Genomic DNA, 16,958 nt, shown 5'->3' with positions numbered 1-16,958 from the left:
ACTTCTCATAAATTGTGCTTTAATAAACTCCAATATATTTTCTTCTTTCATGGGAAATAGAACGAGTTGCTTTGTGGTCAACTCTAATTGTTAGAAACATTTGACATGAAGAATAACTTTGACTTCAGCTAAGAAGAAACTCATCTGAATTGTTTCTTGATAATGGATTCTTCTACATGGTACTTGTCCTTGGTTTTGAAGTATGTCAATTTTTGGCAAGTTATGTTTCCATGCACATCCCAAACCATGCAGTGAATAGTTTGTTTATACAATACCTTAATTGGTGAATTCTGTGTCACCTGGAACATGATGCTTTGGGAAGTTATAGAACCCACTTCTGTTGGATGGCAGTGGATATTGTGCTGATATTCTAGATGAAACTTTCTTATCGAACGCTTTGATAAACTGGCTTATGTTGTCAACAGCTTAGGTAAGATCTCATTGACTGATGGTTGAGTAAATCAGGTTTCCAATAACTGTGTTAAATGTCGAGTATTTCAAGTGTTCTGATTTTTGAGGGACAACATATTATTTTGTTATAATATAAGAAAACCACATGGTTTGTATTCAAGCTGTCCACTATTTTATATAAGATCTACCTGCATATTTCGTTGGAATGAAATGATAGCTTCTGACAACCTTTCGACTTCCATCTCCTGGACGAATTTTAATTTACCTTCTTTTATTCCAATAGCAATTTTACTATCAAAATTGCTATTCTCTGATAATTTGATTATCAGATATGCGTGTTTTAATATGCGTGTTTTCTATTCTCTGATAATTTATTTATCAAAACTGTTATTAGAATGAAGGGAAGAACTTCCATTTTGTTTTCTTTCTTATGAACTATAATTGTCAACACGTGCTCTCTTAGATCCATTTCAATCAATGGTCTCATTACATTTAACAAGCCATGCTTTTATGGAGCTTCCGTTTATCACTTAGATGGATTTCATGAGTTTGCATGTCTTATCCTTTTGAGGAAGGCCCGGTGAATGTTTCATTTACACTTCTAAGGTACTCCAAGGAGGGGAGCATTATTAACATTCAGTTCAACTTCTAGCACAGATCCTTTCGCAATCTTGGTGTTTGGGTGTGTTTTGTAACGAAGTCGAGCATAGTTATGAAATCTGGAAATGACCATATGGTCTTGAGCTCAGAAAGTCATGATAGTGGCTTTCAAATGAGTTAGAACTTTTAACATACTACTTAGAACTTTTAGCATACCCTTGTACTGATGAAATAAACCTACAATCCAAAAATTATGAAATTTGGAGTTCAAAGTTCACCACAAGCTACAATATCGATGAATATTGAATAGTACTTTGCTGTGAACTTTTGGAACTGGACTGGATGATGTCCAAATGCTCCTGATTTTTGAGGAATGCTTCATGAAGTTATTTCCAAGTCATCTATGAAGAATCATTCAATTTGAATAAGTTTTCACGGGTAAATTAAAGTTCACCACGAGCTATAGCACTCGTGAATAGTGCCTTACGGTTGGGGTGAACCTCTTAAAGATTGGAGGAGATTTGCATTGGGCTTGAAGATCCACTATGAGCCTCGTATATGAACACATAGTCCCTCATGGTGAACTTTTAATTTTGGTCTAAATAATGTTCAGATCAAACTAAATTTGGTATGAGGCCTTATAATGATGAAATAAGGTTGATTTTCAAGAATTTTCAGAGAGATTTACATGAGGTTTGAAGATCTGCAGTGAGCTTAAAATGAATTGAAGTTTATATTAATGATTTAAAATGAAATTCTAAAGATGTCTGTGAAATGTTGTGTGATTTGGATATGTTTTGAAAGGTTTTCCAAAGATGATTGGGAAAACGTGGAGAAGACATCTGTTTCTCTCTTGGTGAGCTCTGAATTTTGGTCTAAATGATGATCAGATGAGGTGGACTTTTGTGGAGAGAATGGATTCACGCCAAGTTTCAATGTGCCGGTAGAATTTCATGATGGAGAACTAGCGTTTAAAGGTGTTTGGAAGATCCAGTCCAAGCCTTGGGTTATGTGAATACAGTGTCTCGTGATGACCTGTGAAACTGGGATAGAATAGACATAATATGTGGTGAAGTCTGGCAAATATTCTTGTTTAGCTCTGATAAGGACATAGAACAAGGTTTGTTTAGTGTCATGAAGGAATGATGAGTTTTGGAGAATTCAACACGAGGTTCTATGCCCTAGTTCGCCTCTTGCAATGAACTCTTGAAAGTTTGGGTTTCCATAAATTGATCTAGAATGATCCAGAGGATCCAAACAATGTTTCTAATCCTATTTTGACTAAATTTGGGCCAGGAACTCTCAAAATCAGGGGGATTATGACAAGTATAAGGGAAAGTCCAGGTTGATTCCAGATCAAAGTTTCTTTCCAAAATATGGAAAGATTTCATAGATCTTGATTCCAAAAATCATGGTGATGATGTCAAAAGAAATCCCTTTGGAAATTTTAATCATGGTGATGATGTCAAAAGAAAACCCTTTGAAGAAAATTTCCAAAATGGAAACACAAGTTCAAGACCGAAAGGAAAATCAACAAGTTTCTATAAATGATCTTCATTGTTCTTGGGATATACAAGATTTGAGGTGCAACTGGAGTCATTAGATCAATAGTTTTAGTTCATGATAAGGTCTAAAAACCTGTCAAAGAAGATAAAAACCTGTCAAAGAAGATAGATCAGATGATTAAAATTGCCTATTTTCAGACTTATATGCTCTTCACAGCGAACTTTCCTTAAATCAATATTATCATCATTATCATCCAGGCCTTATCCCAACTAAAGCGTGTCGCTTATAATGAACACCGTAGCATGAGCATATAACATTGGATCAGGACTCATGATGTAGATGTGGCAAAAATTTTACTCTGCTGCCAACCTAACAACCCTCCTCCTTTCTCATCTGGGCTTGGGACCGGCCATGACAAAGTTTTTCCTAAGTCAATATATGATCTCCAAACTACATAATTAGATGCCCTATGAGGCATGTAATCTTTAGAAAATCATTTTGATGTCTTTATAAGATATGAGATCCAGAAGCCTAGGATTTGAAGAAAGGAGACCTTCAAAATTGAAGATTTTTCTTGTTCAGTAATTTCAACCCTCTATATGAACGGTTGTTGAGAATATCATTCAATTCTTTTAGATAGAGAAAGTTTCCTCGAATCTCAACTTGCTGATATGGAGTTTGGACTTTAGGAAAGCTTCCTAGATATAAAGATATTCGTATTTCCAAAGAGATTGAGAGGATCGAATCAAGAACTTCAAGGCAAAGGCAAAGGCGTTCTAGAGAGAAAAAGTAGCAGTTTGATCCTCTGGATTCTTATGCGTATAAAATCTATATCAGTTCCAGAATCTGATATTTATAATTATTTTCTTTCTTTGAGTCTCCTAAGTCTTTGTAATCATGGATCAAAGATGTTTTCTTCTTTGTACAAAGTCAGATGTAAATGAAAAGGGTTTGCTTACGAGCACTCGAAACTCTGTTGCAATCATGTTTTATTAAAATATCTTGATTTCTATATGCATCTTGGGTGCTTTAATTGTGTGCTTTCTGTGACAGTTAACCTTTATCAAAAAAAAAATTGTGTGCCTTCTCTGATTTTGATTGGTGTCATATTTTCTCTCAAATTCCCTTTAGTATACACATTTGGGCGAAACATCTGGACATTGATTATTGGAGGCATTTTCAATGATAAATGTGGGAATTTCTGGATTCATTCTATGTGTTCATCTTTAATCAATGCAACTTTCACATAGACCCATCAAAAGACTCTACATGAGTTTTATGGGGATCTGTTGGCAACCTGCTGATTGCTTTGGAAAACCGCTGCAGACACAACGGCTTGTTAGTTTAAGAAAAGTAAGTTTTAAGATGAATAAAGTACAATGCATCAAGCACTCTATTTTAGGATCGCTCTCACTTATAGAGTGTTGTGCACTTAAACTTCTGTCCTTGTGAAGGATGATGGGATCCTTCTGATATTCCTCATGTCCTGTCCACAAAACAGCTACTTATGTTTTTTGAATTCTTCCTTTTTGAGTGCACCAGTTCTACATTAAGTGTTTAATTCTACAAGTTCCATTGTCATGTTGCTAATTCCTATTATCTTTTTTCTTTGGCATATCAGTGACCTTTACATAGGGTTCATTGATAATGGGCTTTTTGTTGGTTTTTTTTACTTGTGAGGCAAATGTCTTTTGGATGGGGTTTACGGCAGTAAAGACCAACTGTTGATGTCAGTTCTTTGTTAATAACTTCCAATCTGCATGTTCAAAATTATTACTTTATATCCAGAATTCAGGTTTATGGCTTCAACCTTTTCTTTTTGTATGAATTGATCTATAATAAGTTAAGCTTGAAACAGTTAAAAGGAGTTTTCTTGGCATTGATTGTTGTTTCGGGCTAAGTTTGTTTATCTGCAGTTTCCGAACACGTTGGGCTGCCAGTTGTTTATTAATTTTTTGCTCTTTCTCTTCATTACTTCTACTTCATTTAATACAAGCAACCATGCATAATACTGGTTCAAAATTTCTTGTTGATGCAACTTCTTGGTTTCTCTATGATATTATGCATGTTATAAGCCGCTGTTCATCCAGGGTTATATTATTTTCTTTCGTTCTCTTGGGTCTCTTTGAAAATCTATCTTGTTTCACCTTAAAAAGTAATTTGGACAACACATACACATATGTAGTGATTGAAACTAAATTTTGTGATTGTTTTGTGCTTTTCAGGAAAACAGCTTTGATGCTGACTCTCTGTCAATATCTGCGTGACAAGTATAGTCTTGCAGCGGTATAAATCTACTGATAATTTACTTCCATATTCTTAATCTATAACATCATCATCATCATCATTATTATTTGTAGTTTGAACTCATAATTTTTTTGAGCAATGGCTATTTTTTAAAGATTCATATTTCTCACTGCTACTGATAGGCATTGATGACTTCTTATGCAAAAGAAGATTTATTATGCAAACTATCAGCTGAATGCCAGTCAGGTTTGATTGCCATTTTCAATGGGAGAACACCTGGTTTTGGGTTTAAGTAGATTAACTGCTTGGTCCATGCAGACTTGGGTTGTTCTGAAACTTTGATACATGTACACTTTTAGATTCAGCCTTGTGTTGTTTGGAAACTGTGATACTTTAGAGTGTGATAGGATTTTGATGAATGCATCATTCAGATGACAATTGCTCTCTTTCTACGAGCAGAGGTAACAACATAATAGTAATTGCGCAAAATAGGGGATGTATTGGCTAGATTAGAACATTTCCCTCATAATCATAAACCACATTAGACTGGTGGCATGCTTCTTGTCTCTTTATGTTTTCTTCCTAGGTTTTTCGTGGCGGTTTCTATTCCTAGCAATGTTTGCAGGCGACATTTCCATTTTGTAGTACTGGACTATATGGCAAGTAGTAAAATGCGTACTCTGTCATGCACTTTATGACACCATTGTGTGTTATTGTTTATCACAAGTTGTTTCGAGTAGATGTTTAAAGGACACCTAATCTGGAGGTTGGGTACTCAATAGTATTAACCAAACTCAGTGCATGACACAGTTAGGCCATGTATGTAAGAACTTTTGATCTCATGATCTGGAGGTTGTGTACATGGCATAGTTTCATCAAACTCACACACTCCATGGTTTTGCTTATGTGAATGCACCCGATTTTACTAGCCAACCCAGTAATCATTGGTTAAGCAATGCGCCTGGCTACCATATCCGCATGGGCCAAGCTACTTGTTGATTTCCTTTTCTCTTGATTGGGTATATACAGAATGACGTAAGTTTCATGGTGAAGACTCCTGGGTGTAATATGAGCTGGATTTTCCAGGTTGGGACAATGTAAGGTGGACAGTTTATAGGTTAGCTACTGGAATAAATTTTTTTGCTGCTCCCTTGTGAATGGCAGCACCTATGGAATTATTATCCAAAGTCCATTACATTCCTTGTAGTTTATAGACATGTTAATGTTGGAATGGAGGTTCAGCTGTCAATATGAGACTGCAATTAACAATAATGAATCTTAGTATGATCATATGCAATGCTACTGTTAAAGCGATTGCTTGTTTGTCTTAATCATTAGTACTAAACTAATATTCTTATCATTGAGGTGAAAAACAAGACTGCATTTTGTGAAATCTGTTATTTTTCTCGACTCTCTACAGATTGATATATTGATTTGAACAATAATGTTAGTGAGTTCCTCTTCGCATTCTTTTTCCAGTTTATAAATTTTCTTAAAATCTCAATCTCCTTTGTTGATGAAAAAAATGAGTCTCATCCACGTGGATGATAAAAATTGCAACATATATGTATTGAAATAACTGGGTCTTGCAGGTGACAAATGATATATTTACAAAAGAGGATGGGGAGTTTCTGGTGAAGCATGGTGCACTTCCACCTGAAAGAATTCGTGCTGTAGAGACTGGGGGCTGCCCACATGCTGCAATCCGAGAAGATATCAGCATAAACTTAGGACCGCTTGAGGAACTCTCCAACTTATACAAGGCTGACTTGCTTCTTTGCGAATCTGGAGGAGGTAGATGCTACTTCTCCTTTCATAATGTAGTTTAATTGTTGCATTTGCTTCTATCTAGCATTGAACCTCTACAGTGCCTGGGCCACGTAAGAGAGAGGTGCTTATTTGGAAATGAAATGCCAAGGATAAAACTATATTTTTGGGAAGAAATATTAAGGTAGTAATTTTTAAAAAGAATTACATATTGAATATGAAGTTAATTATTCTAAAAACAGAAAAGTAAAAAATTTAAAATTGAATTGCAATGATTAAAGTATTAAATGGGGTTATAAAGATGAAGATTAAATTGTAATTTTTTTGAAAATTCAATAAAAAAATTTGAAACTTATTCATTAAAATATTACAGGTAGTAATTTTTAAAAAGAATTGCATATTGAATATGAAGTTAATTATTCTAAAACAGAAAAGTAAAAATTTAAAATTGAATTGCAATGATTAACGTATTAAATGGGGTTATAAAGATGAAGATTAAATTGTAATTTTTTTGAAAATTCAATATAAAAATTTGAAACTTATTTATTAAAATATTACATGTCTTACTTGTGACTAATGTGGTTATTATGGAGGAGCATTTTTTCTCTGTGAACCTACCTTTTAAATCATTTAAGAAAAAACCACTTATTTTAATATGACAGAAAAATATATAGTATTCCATAAAGAAGATATTATTTATTGAATTGAGGCATTCAAATGGACGACCTTGTGCAATGCACGGGCATGCAAATAAGAGAAAAGAGATGGTTTAATTATTTGGTTGAGTTTTGAAAAAAGAATAAATATTTAATCCTCATTTGTACTTTTTGAAGTATACTTTGGGGAATTTGCTGATTGGAATATTAAGTGGTAATTAAGAAGAAAATGAAATTGTAATAACTTCTTCAATTAAATATTTAAATTTTATTTTTTGGCCTATGTTTATTAAAATATTATGGAAAATTGTTTCATGCAGGCTAGACCGCATTTCTACGTATATGGTCTAGAAAGTGTAAAGCATCCATCTTAAAGATGGATGCAAGTAGGTGTTCCATCTAAAAACAATGGAAACTAACAGTCCAAATGTTTTATTACTAAAATTATTTTTAGTTTTTAAAATTTATTTATTTTTTCATATTCATGATCTCATGTTAGAGATTACATGTCCTTAAAAATTAAGTCTTAAAATCCATCTCAAAAATAGATTTACTAAGAGGCCTACATTTCTCCATATGCGGGATTAGCCGCATAGAAACCGGGTTCTTATTAAAAAGAAAAGTTTTTCCAAACGCCTATAGGCAAAATGAACAGTGATTTCGCCCTACCCTTATCATCGTCCAAAGTTCATCACATGATCACGATTGTCCAGTAGTGTTTTATTTTTAATTTTTTTTTACAAATCGGAATGATTTGAAATTTGAGCGCGTGTACATCTTAGTGAGGCGCACCTAATAAAAATATAAAAAAAATAATTCGCAAAAAATAAAATGACCAAAATGCCCCCAAAATATTTCAGGGGTATTTTGATCAATATATTTCATGTAAAATATTTTTTTGATATTTTTTGTAGATTTGTCTATTTTTAATGAATACACGTTCCAAATTTCAGGTCATTGGGATCTGTAGAAAAAAAATAAAAAATAAAACACTACCGGACAATCGTGACGGTTCAATAAACTTTGGACGGTGATGAGGGTAGGCGAAATCACTGTTCATTTTCTCCTATTGGCGCTTTGTAGTATCTTCCTTATTAAAATATTACACATCTAACTCTTAATTAATGTAAGTTATTAAGAAGGAACATTTTTCCAGGAAACCATCGTATGTTTACTTGAATATGAGAATAAATTTAAAATTTCATTCAAAGTAGATATTTTCTTATGAAATTATGGCATTTAAGTTGGGCACTTAAGGAAAAACCATAGTTGCGTCTCACCATGTGGTGATTACGCGTTGTCATTACAGGAGAGATTTTCAAGGGATCCGGATTTTTTAATATTTGGATCTTGATCCCCATTGTTGGGGATCGTGAGCTTAAGTTACTTGGGATCCTGACGCCATAGCATCATAGTATATGTATTGTATTATATACTATTGCAATGTAGTATGCAATATCTACTATACTAATATAGTAAAGAATAATTGTATTTTGTATATAGACACATTTTCTATGTGGCTAGCCCACATATTGTAGAAATGCAGGCTTGGTAATAAATATATTTGTTAAATATAATTTGATCCTAACTTTAGAGTATATGTAATCTTTAACATGGAGATAATGAATATGAAAAAAACAAAATTTGAAAACTAGAAATAATAATTATAGTAAGAAAACATTTGGATCGTTATTGACAATTGTTTTTAGATGGACCACCTATTTGAGTCCATCTTTAAGATGGATGCTTTATACCTCTGGACCACATATTTTAGGAATGCGGTCTAGACCACATGAAACAATTTTCCTTTGTATATAGTACAATAGTATTTTATAGTATATATTATATAGTATACTAAGCTTGGGCGCGCAAGATCTCCAAAAGGCCGAGATTGAGATCCCCAAAAAAGTTGGGGTTTGAGATCCTGAAATATGCATTGTAAGGACAATGCTTCCAACATAGGGCTTGTAGCCTTTCAGGATCTCCAGCTTCCAATCCCTAAATAGCTTCCAACTAACAACTATAGGAAAAAGTTGTCCTGATAGTATTAAAATTAAAAAATTTCTAGAAATTTATATATTCCAACAACAGAGACATTTGTCGAAGTAATAAGTATGTTTAACTTGTAATTGATGTGGTCATAAAGAAGGTGCATCTTTCTAAAAGTTCATTTTTTTAATAAGGGTATAATCAAATGGAAAGACCATTCAAAAGTAATTTGTATGACTAATCTATTTAAGCAGGTCATATAAGGAATGGGGTAAGGGAGGGTGACTTTTATTGGGAGAGAGAGAGAGAGAACGTTCTCCAAGTCACTTGGGTGTCTTCTAAGTGGGTAATATTGCTAAAATCGCCAGAATTATAAGTGCAGTTTTGTATCTACCAAATGATGGTCCTCCAAACCCATAGATGTGCTGCCGACAATCGTCTATGTGGTGCCCAAAATCGAACTTGAGTGTTGTGAGCCCCCCATACCCATAGATGTGCTGTTGAGAACCATCTATGTGGTGCTTTCGGCTTTAGATGTTTCCGAAAATCAAACTTGAGCTGTGTGATATATATATATATATATATATATTTAATGATACACCACTAATAGTGAACTAATTTACTAATTCCAAACTTCTGACCATTAAATACCTTATATTTTAAAAAATGACGTTTGACTATAAGTAGTTCATTTACTTTAAGAAGGGTATTTTTGTCCGTTCAAACTCCCTCTAAACCTCAATTTCAAATTTAAAAAATTCCTTTGACTTTTTTAATAATGATTGAATTTTAAAAGCAATATAAAATTATACGTATGCCCTTTTCTAAAGTTTTTTATTGTTAATGTGATTTTTATCTTCGTAATGGCATTTTGTAGTACATTTTCGTATTAGTATTAGTATTTGAATTTTAATTTGAATTTTTAATTATTTTTGTCTACAATTCTGCTTGACTAGAAAATTTGAGATTGTGTGTGCCTCACTTGGGCAGCTACATGAATCCTAGTCTACCATTCTGCTCTCTTAAGGGTCATGCCCTTAGTAAGGCCATAAGTCCCCATATCTTTCCTCACCACTTCTATCTATATCCTTTTGGGCTTTCTCCATACCCTTTTGAGCCTTCCACTTTAACTAACTCACACCTCCTAACAAGTTTTGTACTGGGTCTTTGCCACACATGGCCAGCCCACATTAGTCTACTCTCTCATCTTATCGCCTGTTGATGCCACACATAATTTTTTTTGAATGATTTCATTTCGAATTCTATCCCTTCTTATCTTGCCACTCATCCATCTCAACATCTTCATCTTTGGTACACTCATTCTATGGGTATATTGTTTTTTGACTGCCAAACATTCCGCCCTATAGAGCAAAGTTGGTCTCACAGTTTTCCTGTCAAACTTGTTGTTCAGTTTCATTGGTATGGGGCGATGACATAAAATTTCTGTTGCACATCTCTATTTTGCCCACCCAACTCTAATTTTGTGTACGACATCTTCCTCAATCTTTCCATTTTTATGGATTTTCCACCCAAGATATCGAAAGTGCGGTTTTTTTTAGTATTTTCTGGCCTTCAATCTTAACTTCCTTGTCTCTACTTCTATTATTACTATACTTGTATTCCATATACTCTATCTTAGTCTGGCTAATTTTAAAACCTTTAGATTCTAGAGCATCCCTCCAAAGTTCTAAATTCGTGTTGACACTGTTTTGGGTTTCATTGATCAAAACTAGGTCATTTGTGAACAACATGCACCACAATACATCATCCTGTAGGTGCCTAGCTAAGTCGTCCATAACTAAGACAAAGAATTATGGACTCAATACTGACCCTTGGTGTAGATCTATTGTCACTGAAAACTCACTCATCTCTCCACTAGTTGTTCGTACACTAGTAAGCGCTCCATCATACATATCTCTCACCAAGTAGAAGAAGTGTCTAGAGAATCTTTTCTTTTCTAACACCCACCAAATAAAATCTCTAGGTACTCTATTATAAGCTTTCTGAAGATCAATAAAGACCATGTGGATGTTTTTTCCCTTCGCTCTAAACTTCTCAATCAGTTGCCTAAGTGGGAAAATAGCCATGATTATTGACCTCCCCGGTATAAAACTAAATTGATTTTCAGATACACTCGTTTCATGTCTTAGTTGTTGCTCAATAATTCTCTCTTAGAGCTTTATAGTATGACTCTTAAACTTGATCCCTTGAAAAAATAATTTAAAATATAAAAATAGCAAAAAAACCTCTGCAACATTCTTAAGGGTGTTTTTGATATTTGATTTTTGAATTATTTTTATCTTTTTACGTGTGCCCAACTGAAATGCATCATCATTTTAGCCTTTTCCCAACTAATTGGGGTCAGCTACATGAATTCTGGTTCTCCATTCTGCTCTATTAAAGGCCATAATCTCAGTGAGGCCATAGGTACCCATATCTTTTCGGACAATTTCTTACCATGTTCTTTTGGGCCTACCCCTTGACTTTTTCCGTCTTTCCACTTGAACTAACTCACACCTCCTAGCAGGTGTTGTACTTGGTCGGCGCCACACATGGCCAGCCCACCTATGTTTTCTCTCTCTCATTTTATCGCCTATTGGTGCCACCCCTAAATTTTTTCAAATAAATTTATTTCGAATTCTATCTCTTCTTGTCTTGTCACTCATCCATCTCAACATTCTCATCTCTGCTATACTCATTCTATGGGTATGTTTTATTTTGTCTGCCAAACATTCCACCCCATAGAGCAAAGCTAGTTTCACCGCTATCCTATACAACTTGCACTTCATCCTCATTGGTAAGCTGCGATCACATAAAATTCCAGTTGCACATCTCCACTTCGCCCACCCAGCTCTAATTTTGTGTGTGACATCTTCTTCGATCTGTCCATTTTCCTGGATTATCAACCCAAGATATCGAAAATGCGTTCTTTTTTGTACGTCCTGGCTGTCAATCTTGACTACTTCTTCGTCTCTACTCCTGTTATTCTTAAACTTGCACTTCATATACTCTGTCTTAGTTCGACTAATTTTAAATATTTGGATTCTAGAGCATTCCTCCAAAGTTCTAACTTTGTGTTGATGCCGTTTCGGGTCTCATCATTCAAAACTATGTCATCTGTGAACAACATGCACCACGGTACGTCATCTTGTAGCTGTCTAGTTAAGTCGTCCATAACTAAAACAAAGAGGCACGATCTCAATGCTGACCCTTGATGTAGACCTATTGTCACTGAAAAACTCACTCGTCTCTCCATTAGTTGTTCGTACACTAGTTAGCTCTCCATAGTGCATATTTCTCACTAAGTCGATGTAGTGTCTAGAGACACCTTTCTTTTCGAACAACTGCCAAATCAAATCTCGAAGTACTCTATCATAAGCTTTCTCTAGATCAATAAAGATCATGTGGAGGCCTTTTCCCTTCACCCTGAACTTCTCAATAAGTTGCCTAAGTAGGAAAATAGCCTCAGTTGTCGACCTTTCGACATAAAACCAAATTGGTTTTTAGATACACTTGTTTCATACCTTAGTCGTTGCTCAATGATTTTTTCTCAGAGCTTCATAGTATGACTCATAAGCTTGATCCCTCGATAGTTTGCACAAATCTATGTCTCTTTTGTTCTTATAAATAGGTACCACAATATTTTTCCTCCATTCTTTTGGCATTTTCTTTGTTCTTAACACCTTGTTGAACGGTTTCGTTAGCCAGTCAATGTCAATTTCCCCCATGCACTTCCAAAACTCTATCGGAATGTCACGTAAATCCTATCTTCATCCTTTTCAAAGCTTCTTTCACTTCCAACATTTTAATCCTAGGAATGTATCTATGAGCTCCGCTGTCACTTGTACCAACAATCCCTTCTACCACTATGTTCCTATTGTATCCATTTAATAATTTTTGAAAATAGACTCTCCACCTTTCATTGACCTCGTCATCCTTCACCAAGACCCTTTGATCGTCACTCTTAATGCATTTAATATGGTTTAGATCCCTACACTTTTTCTCTCTTATTTTTGCTAATTTAAAGATATTTTTTTCACTTTCTCTTGTTCCCAGTTGATTGTATAAATTATCATATGCCCTTAGTTTTACTTACTATTTGTTTAACATTTTTTTAGCATTTTTATATTCTTCTAAGTTTTGATCGTTTCTATTACACTGCCAAATTTTATAACATGATCATTTTTCGTTAATAGCTCTAAACCTTGTCATTCCACCACAAAGTTTCCTTATCGAAGTTTCTTTCCCTCTAGATTCTTCTAAAACTTATTTTGCCACTTTCTTGATACATTCAGCCATCTCATTCTATCATTGTTTCAAAAAGTGGACTGCCCAACGCCTGGGCGGCCGCCTAGGCGGATTTCCTTGGGTGCCCGCCTGAACCCTCCTAGGCGGCCGCCCAAGGCCTGAGCCCCACCCAGGGGTGGAACTGCGGCTCGTTGATGTTATTTTTGGATTATTTTTTTAATACTAAAGAGGCAAAATTGTGGGTTTTAGGTTCATTTGAAACTTAAACCCATTAGAGGCTATTTTAGAGAGAGAAAACCCAAAAAAAAAAAAAATTCTACTGGGCCACCCAAGTTCTGGGCACCCACCTAGGCGCTGGGCAGCCTGGACCCCCGACCGCCTAAGAGCCGCCTAGTTCTTTTTGAAACACTGCGATTCTATATTACTTTGACATCATGTTCAGAGTTTTATTTTCCTTCAACTAATTTATTCCTAAATAAGTTTATTTTTTAATTTTTTTAAATTCCACCACCTGGTTCTTGGACGCCCATTACTTTCACCGTTTCTCCTCCATGTCTTTATGCAGACGTCCATGACCACGAGCCTATGTTAGGTAGTCAAACTCTCTCCTGTGATAGCCTTGCAGTCTTTACATGATGGTTGATCTACCTTCTTAACTAGAAGTGGTCTATCTGGCTTCTGTGTGTTCCATTTTGATAGGTTATTAAATGTTCATCTCGCTTTTTAAAGTAAGTGTTTGCTATTGCTAGGTAGTAGGCCATAACAAAATCTAGAATAGTCTCATCCATCTCATTTCTTTCCCCAAACTCATATCCTCCGTGTACCACTTCATATTCTCTACTATCCTTCCCTACATGACCATTTAGGTCCCCTCCTAAAAAGCTCCTCTTTCCATTTGGTATGTCTTGGACTATTCCATCTATGTCCTTCCAAAATTTACACCTTCAAAATATCAAGTCAATCCAAATTCCAATAAAATAAATTTAAATCCTAGGTCCATTCTTTTTACAAGCAAAGGCTGGTGGTATACTCTTTCTAGGAAAGTATACTTATACCAGCTGTACTGGATTAGTGAGGAAATGGATAGCGTCAAGAGTGTCTGTCATTGTTTGTGCTCCTAGTCCCCCAAAGGACCACAAAAATGAATTCTGATGGTCGACAAGTGGCTCTCAATGGGATTTGGGATTTCCCTCCAAATGCATTACTCTCAGTATTACCATCTCTTGCATACATTCGAAGTCTTTGTATCATCTTTTCCACTCTTGTTGAGTTGGTTCCACCTACATCAGAGGACACCAATAAAAGCCTGCATGAGAAGGATGGAGGCTTGTAACTAACTTTTCTCAGCTGCAAGCTGGGAATTCGTTGCGGTGACCATGAGATCAAACATTTTGTTGATCTGCTCAGAATTCTGGCCATCTACAGTTCATGGATAGATAGAATGGTCATTGAGTCCTCCTTGGAAGAGGCTTGCACCTTTGTAAAGAAAGTTTTAGCGGCACTGGATGGACCCTTGCTTGCTGTCTTCTAAGGGCCTGAATAAATCCATAACATCCTCAGTTGAGGTAGGACTAAATTTTTGTATCAGAATCTTCATACAAGAGCCTTTGTTGTTCCCAATGTTCAAAAAGGTGTAGGTGGCCGCCTAGTCGGTTTGGGCTCTGGGCCGCCTATGCGCTAAGTCGGCTGCCTAGCGGGGCGCCCTGACCCAAAGGTGACCTATGTTGTCTTTTTTTTTAAAGTTTGATCCCCCACACCTCTTCCCATTGCATTACATGTCACCGAATGACATATAGCTAAGACCCCAAGGCTGTAAACCGGGCACCCGAGAGCTCCGATCGGCTTTCCATGGTCATGATACATTACACACTTGAGCATATGTATGTTGTTGTGTTGGAGATTATGTCATGTTGAGTTTTATGGAGTTTATTGATGTAAATTTTCCTCGTAATTTTGTATGGTACAGAATTTTGAAAAGCACCCTATACACGTATAGTTCGATGATTTCCTTGAGTGGTTTGTTTTGTTCATGGACAAGGGACTCTAATTGAGATTGTGTCTTCTAATTTGAGCATATTTTGAAGTCAATTATTCACTATAGTCACAGTGACCTTACTGTAATATCATTTTACAAGTTCAATTCCAAGTGTATTGTATGAATTTCAAGGTGTATTCTTGTTTTTGCCACTATTCTACTCTGCAAGAGATTTGGTTTCATACACTCAGGTTTCTTTATATAGCCTTCAAATTCCATGCGGCTTGAATGGGGAAAAAGTGGTGACATCAAGCATTTCTCCATGAGCTGTGACCCAACTGGGTTTTACGGTTATTACTGTAGTCTGCGCACTATAAATAAGCCTGGCGACTTCTTGGGCTTCTAATCATTCACTTCTAATTTCAATTCTCTGCTCTTGGTTGTATTGGTCTGGCCAAGAGCCTTCACCATGGGTCTTGTAGAGACCTTGATGTAACGTCGTCTTTTCCTTGAAGATGGCAATTCTCTGCTCTTTAGTTACTAGCCTCCCATGCTTTGAGGGCTTTATCCATCTGTTTTCAGGGATTGCTTTCTGTGAGTCATCATATTTCTTTATCCATCTGCTTTCAGGGCCTTTGGGGTATTCGTCACATAAAGATACTGTGACTCCAGTAGAAACTAGGGCTTCCCAGCTTTTGACCCCTTCAACATAGGCCTCAAAATCCTGTCACTGGGGAAGTCTGATTTTCTCCAGATCATCATGTTGACTCTTTCTTATTGGAGATAAGGAGAGGCTGAAAGTCTCCTACTCTCCCCGAAGTTAATGAGAACCTGCCAGAACTGTCAGAGACAACACTTATTGCGAGGGGTCTCTATGGCTCTTGCTGATTGGTGCTCTAGGGTCCAATCTTTCGGGATGCAGATTTCTGAAGGCTTAAATTTTGTGGAACCATTGCCTTCCCCTCGATGTCTTCCTCAAGATATCTGTCTACTCTGATGACATCCCTGGTTGAGGAGGTGCGGATATTAATGGCTTCATAGGTGCTCTTTCAAGTAATTACAATTTCAATAGACCCCTTCGAGCATATCAAATCCCTGGGTTTTGGTTTGTAGCCTCATGACTTGGTTCAAATGCTGGTCCACGAGGAATATATTGAAATTTGTGGACATGAACAATGTGACGGATTTGAGCCAGAGGGGCCTTGATTGCTCCGGTTATAGTGACAGTGAAATGAGTGTGGTAACTGTCTAATACACAAACAGGGATAGTGGTAGCTTTCCCGGGTCATTGGAGTGACCACTGCCTCAAGGTCCCCAATACGAAGGAAGCACATTACTTTTTCCAGAAATTGTCCCGGCCACCTTTGCTTTAGAAGTGGATGGAGAAGCATTTTTGAGAGTATTGAGAAACTGCATGAACACCCTATTCTACTTTCATATTGTCGATGGATCTGAGACCAAAAGCCTGTAACAAGCCTTTAGGCTTATAGATTTTGTAGCTTTCTGTTTAATGGGGCTCTCCTTTAACTGATCTTGATCCCAACTACAGTAGCAACTAG

General features: G+C 36.0%; 1 protein-coding gene across 4 annotated transcripts in view; it reads left to right on the top strand.

The window, feature by feature from the left end:
- UREG (urease accessory protein G) overlaps nt 1-16,958 on the top strand; it is a 52,543-nt gene that overhangs the window by 2,441 nt on the left and 33,144 nt on the right. For 3 of the 4 annotated variants that reach the window (XM_011626204.3, XM_020669099.2, XM_006847456.4), the window contains exons 3-4: nt 4,743-4,803; nt 6,357-6,558. In XM_011626204.3, coding sequence (XP_011624506.1) covers nt 4,743-4,803; nt 6,357-6,558 — 263 coding nt within the window. Of the gene's footprint in view, nt 1-4,742; nt 4,804-6,356; nt 6,559-16,029; nt 16,943-16,958 lie in introns of those variants that run through there. The other variant, XM_088862263.1, reaches the window with a different exon arrangement.

The sequence above is a fragment of the Amborella trichopoda genome, chromosome 3, assembly GCF_054954075.1.
Source record: "Amborella trichopoda isolate Santa Cruz 75 chromosome 3, AtrichopodaSantaCruz75HAP2 v2.0, whole genome shotgun sequence".
NCBI classification, from domain to species: domain Eukaryota; kingdom Viridiplantae; phylum Streptophyta; class Magnoliopsida; order Amborellales; family Amborellaceae; genus Amborella; species Amborella trichopoda.
Note: the sequence above shows the minus strand (reverse complement) of the source record. Positions and strands in the feature narration are given on the sequence as shown.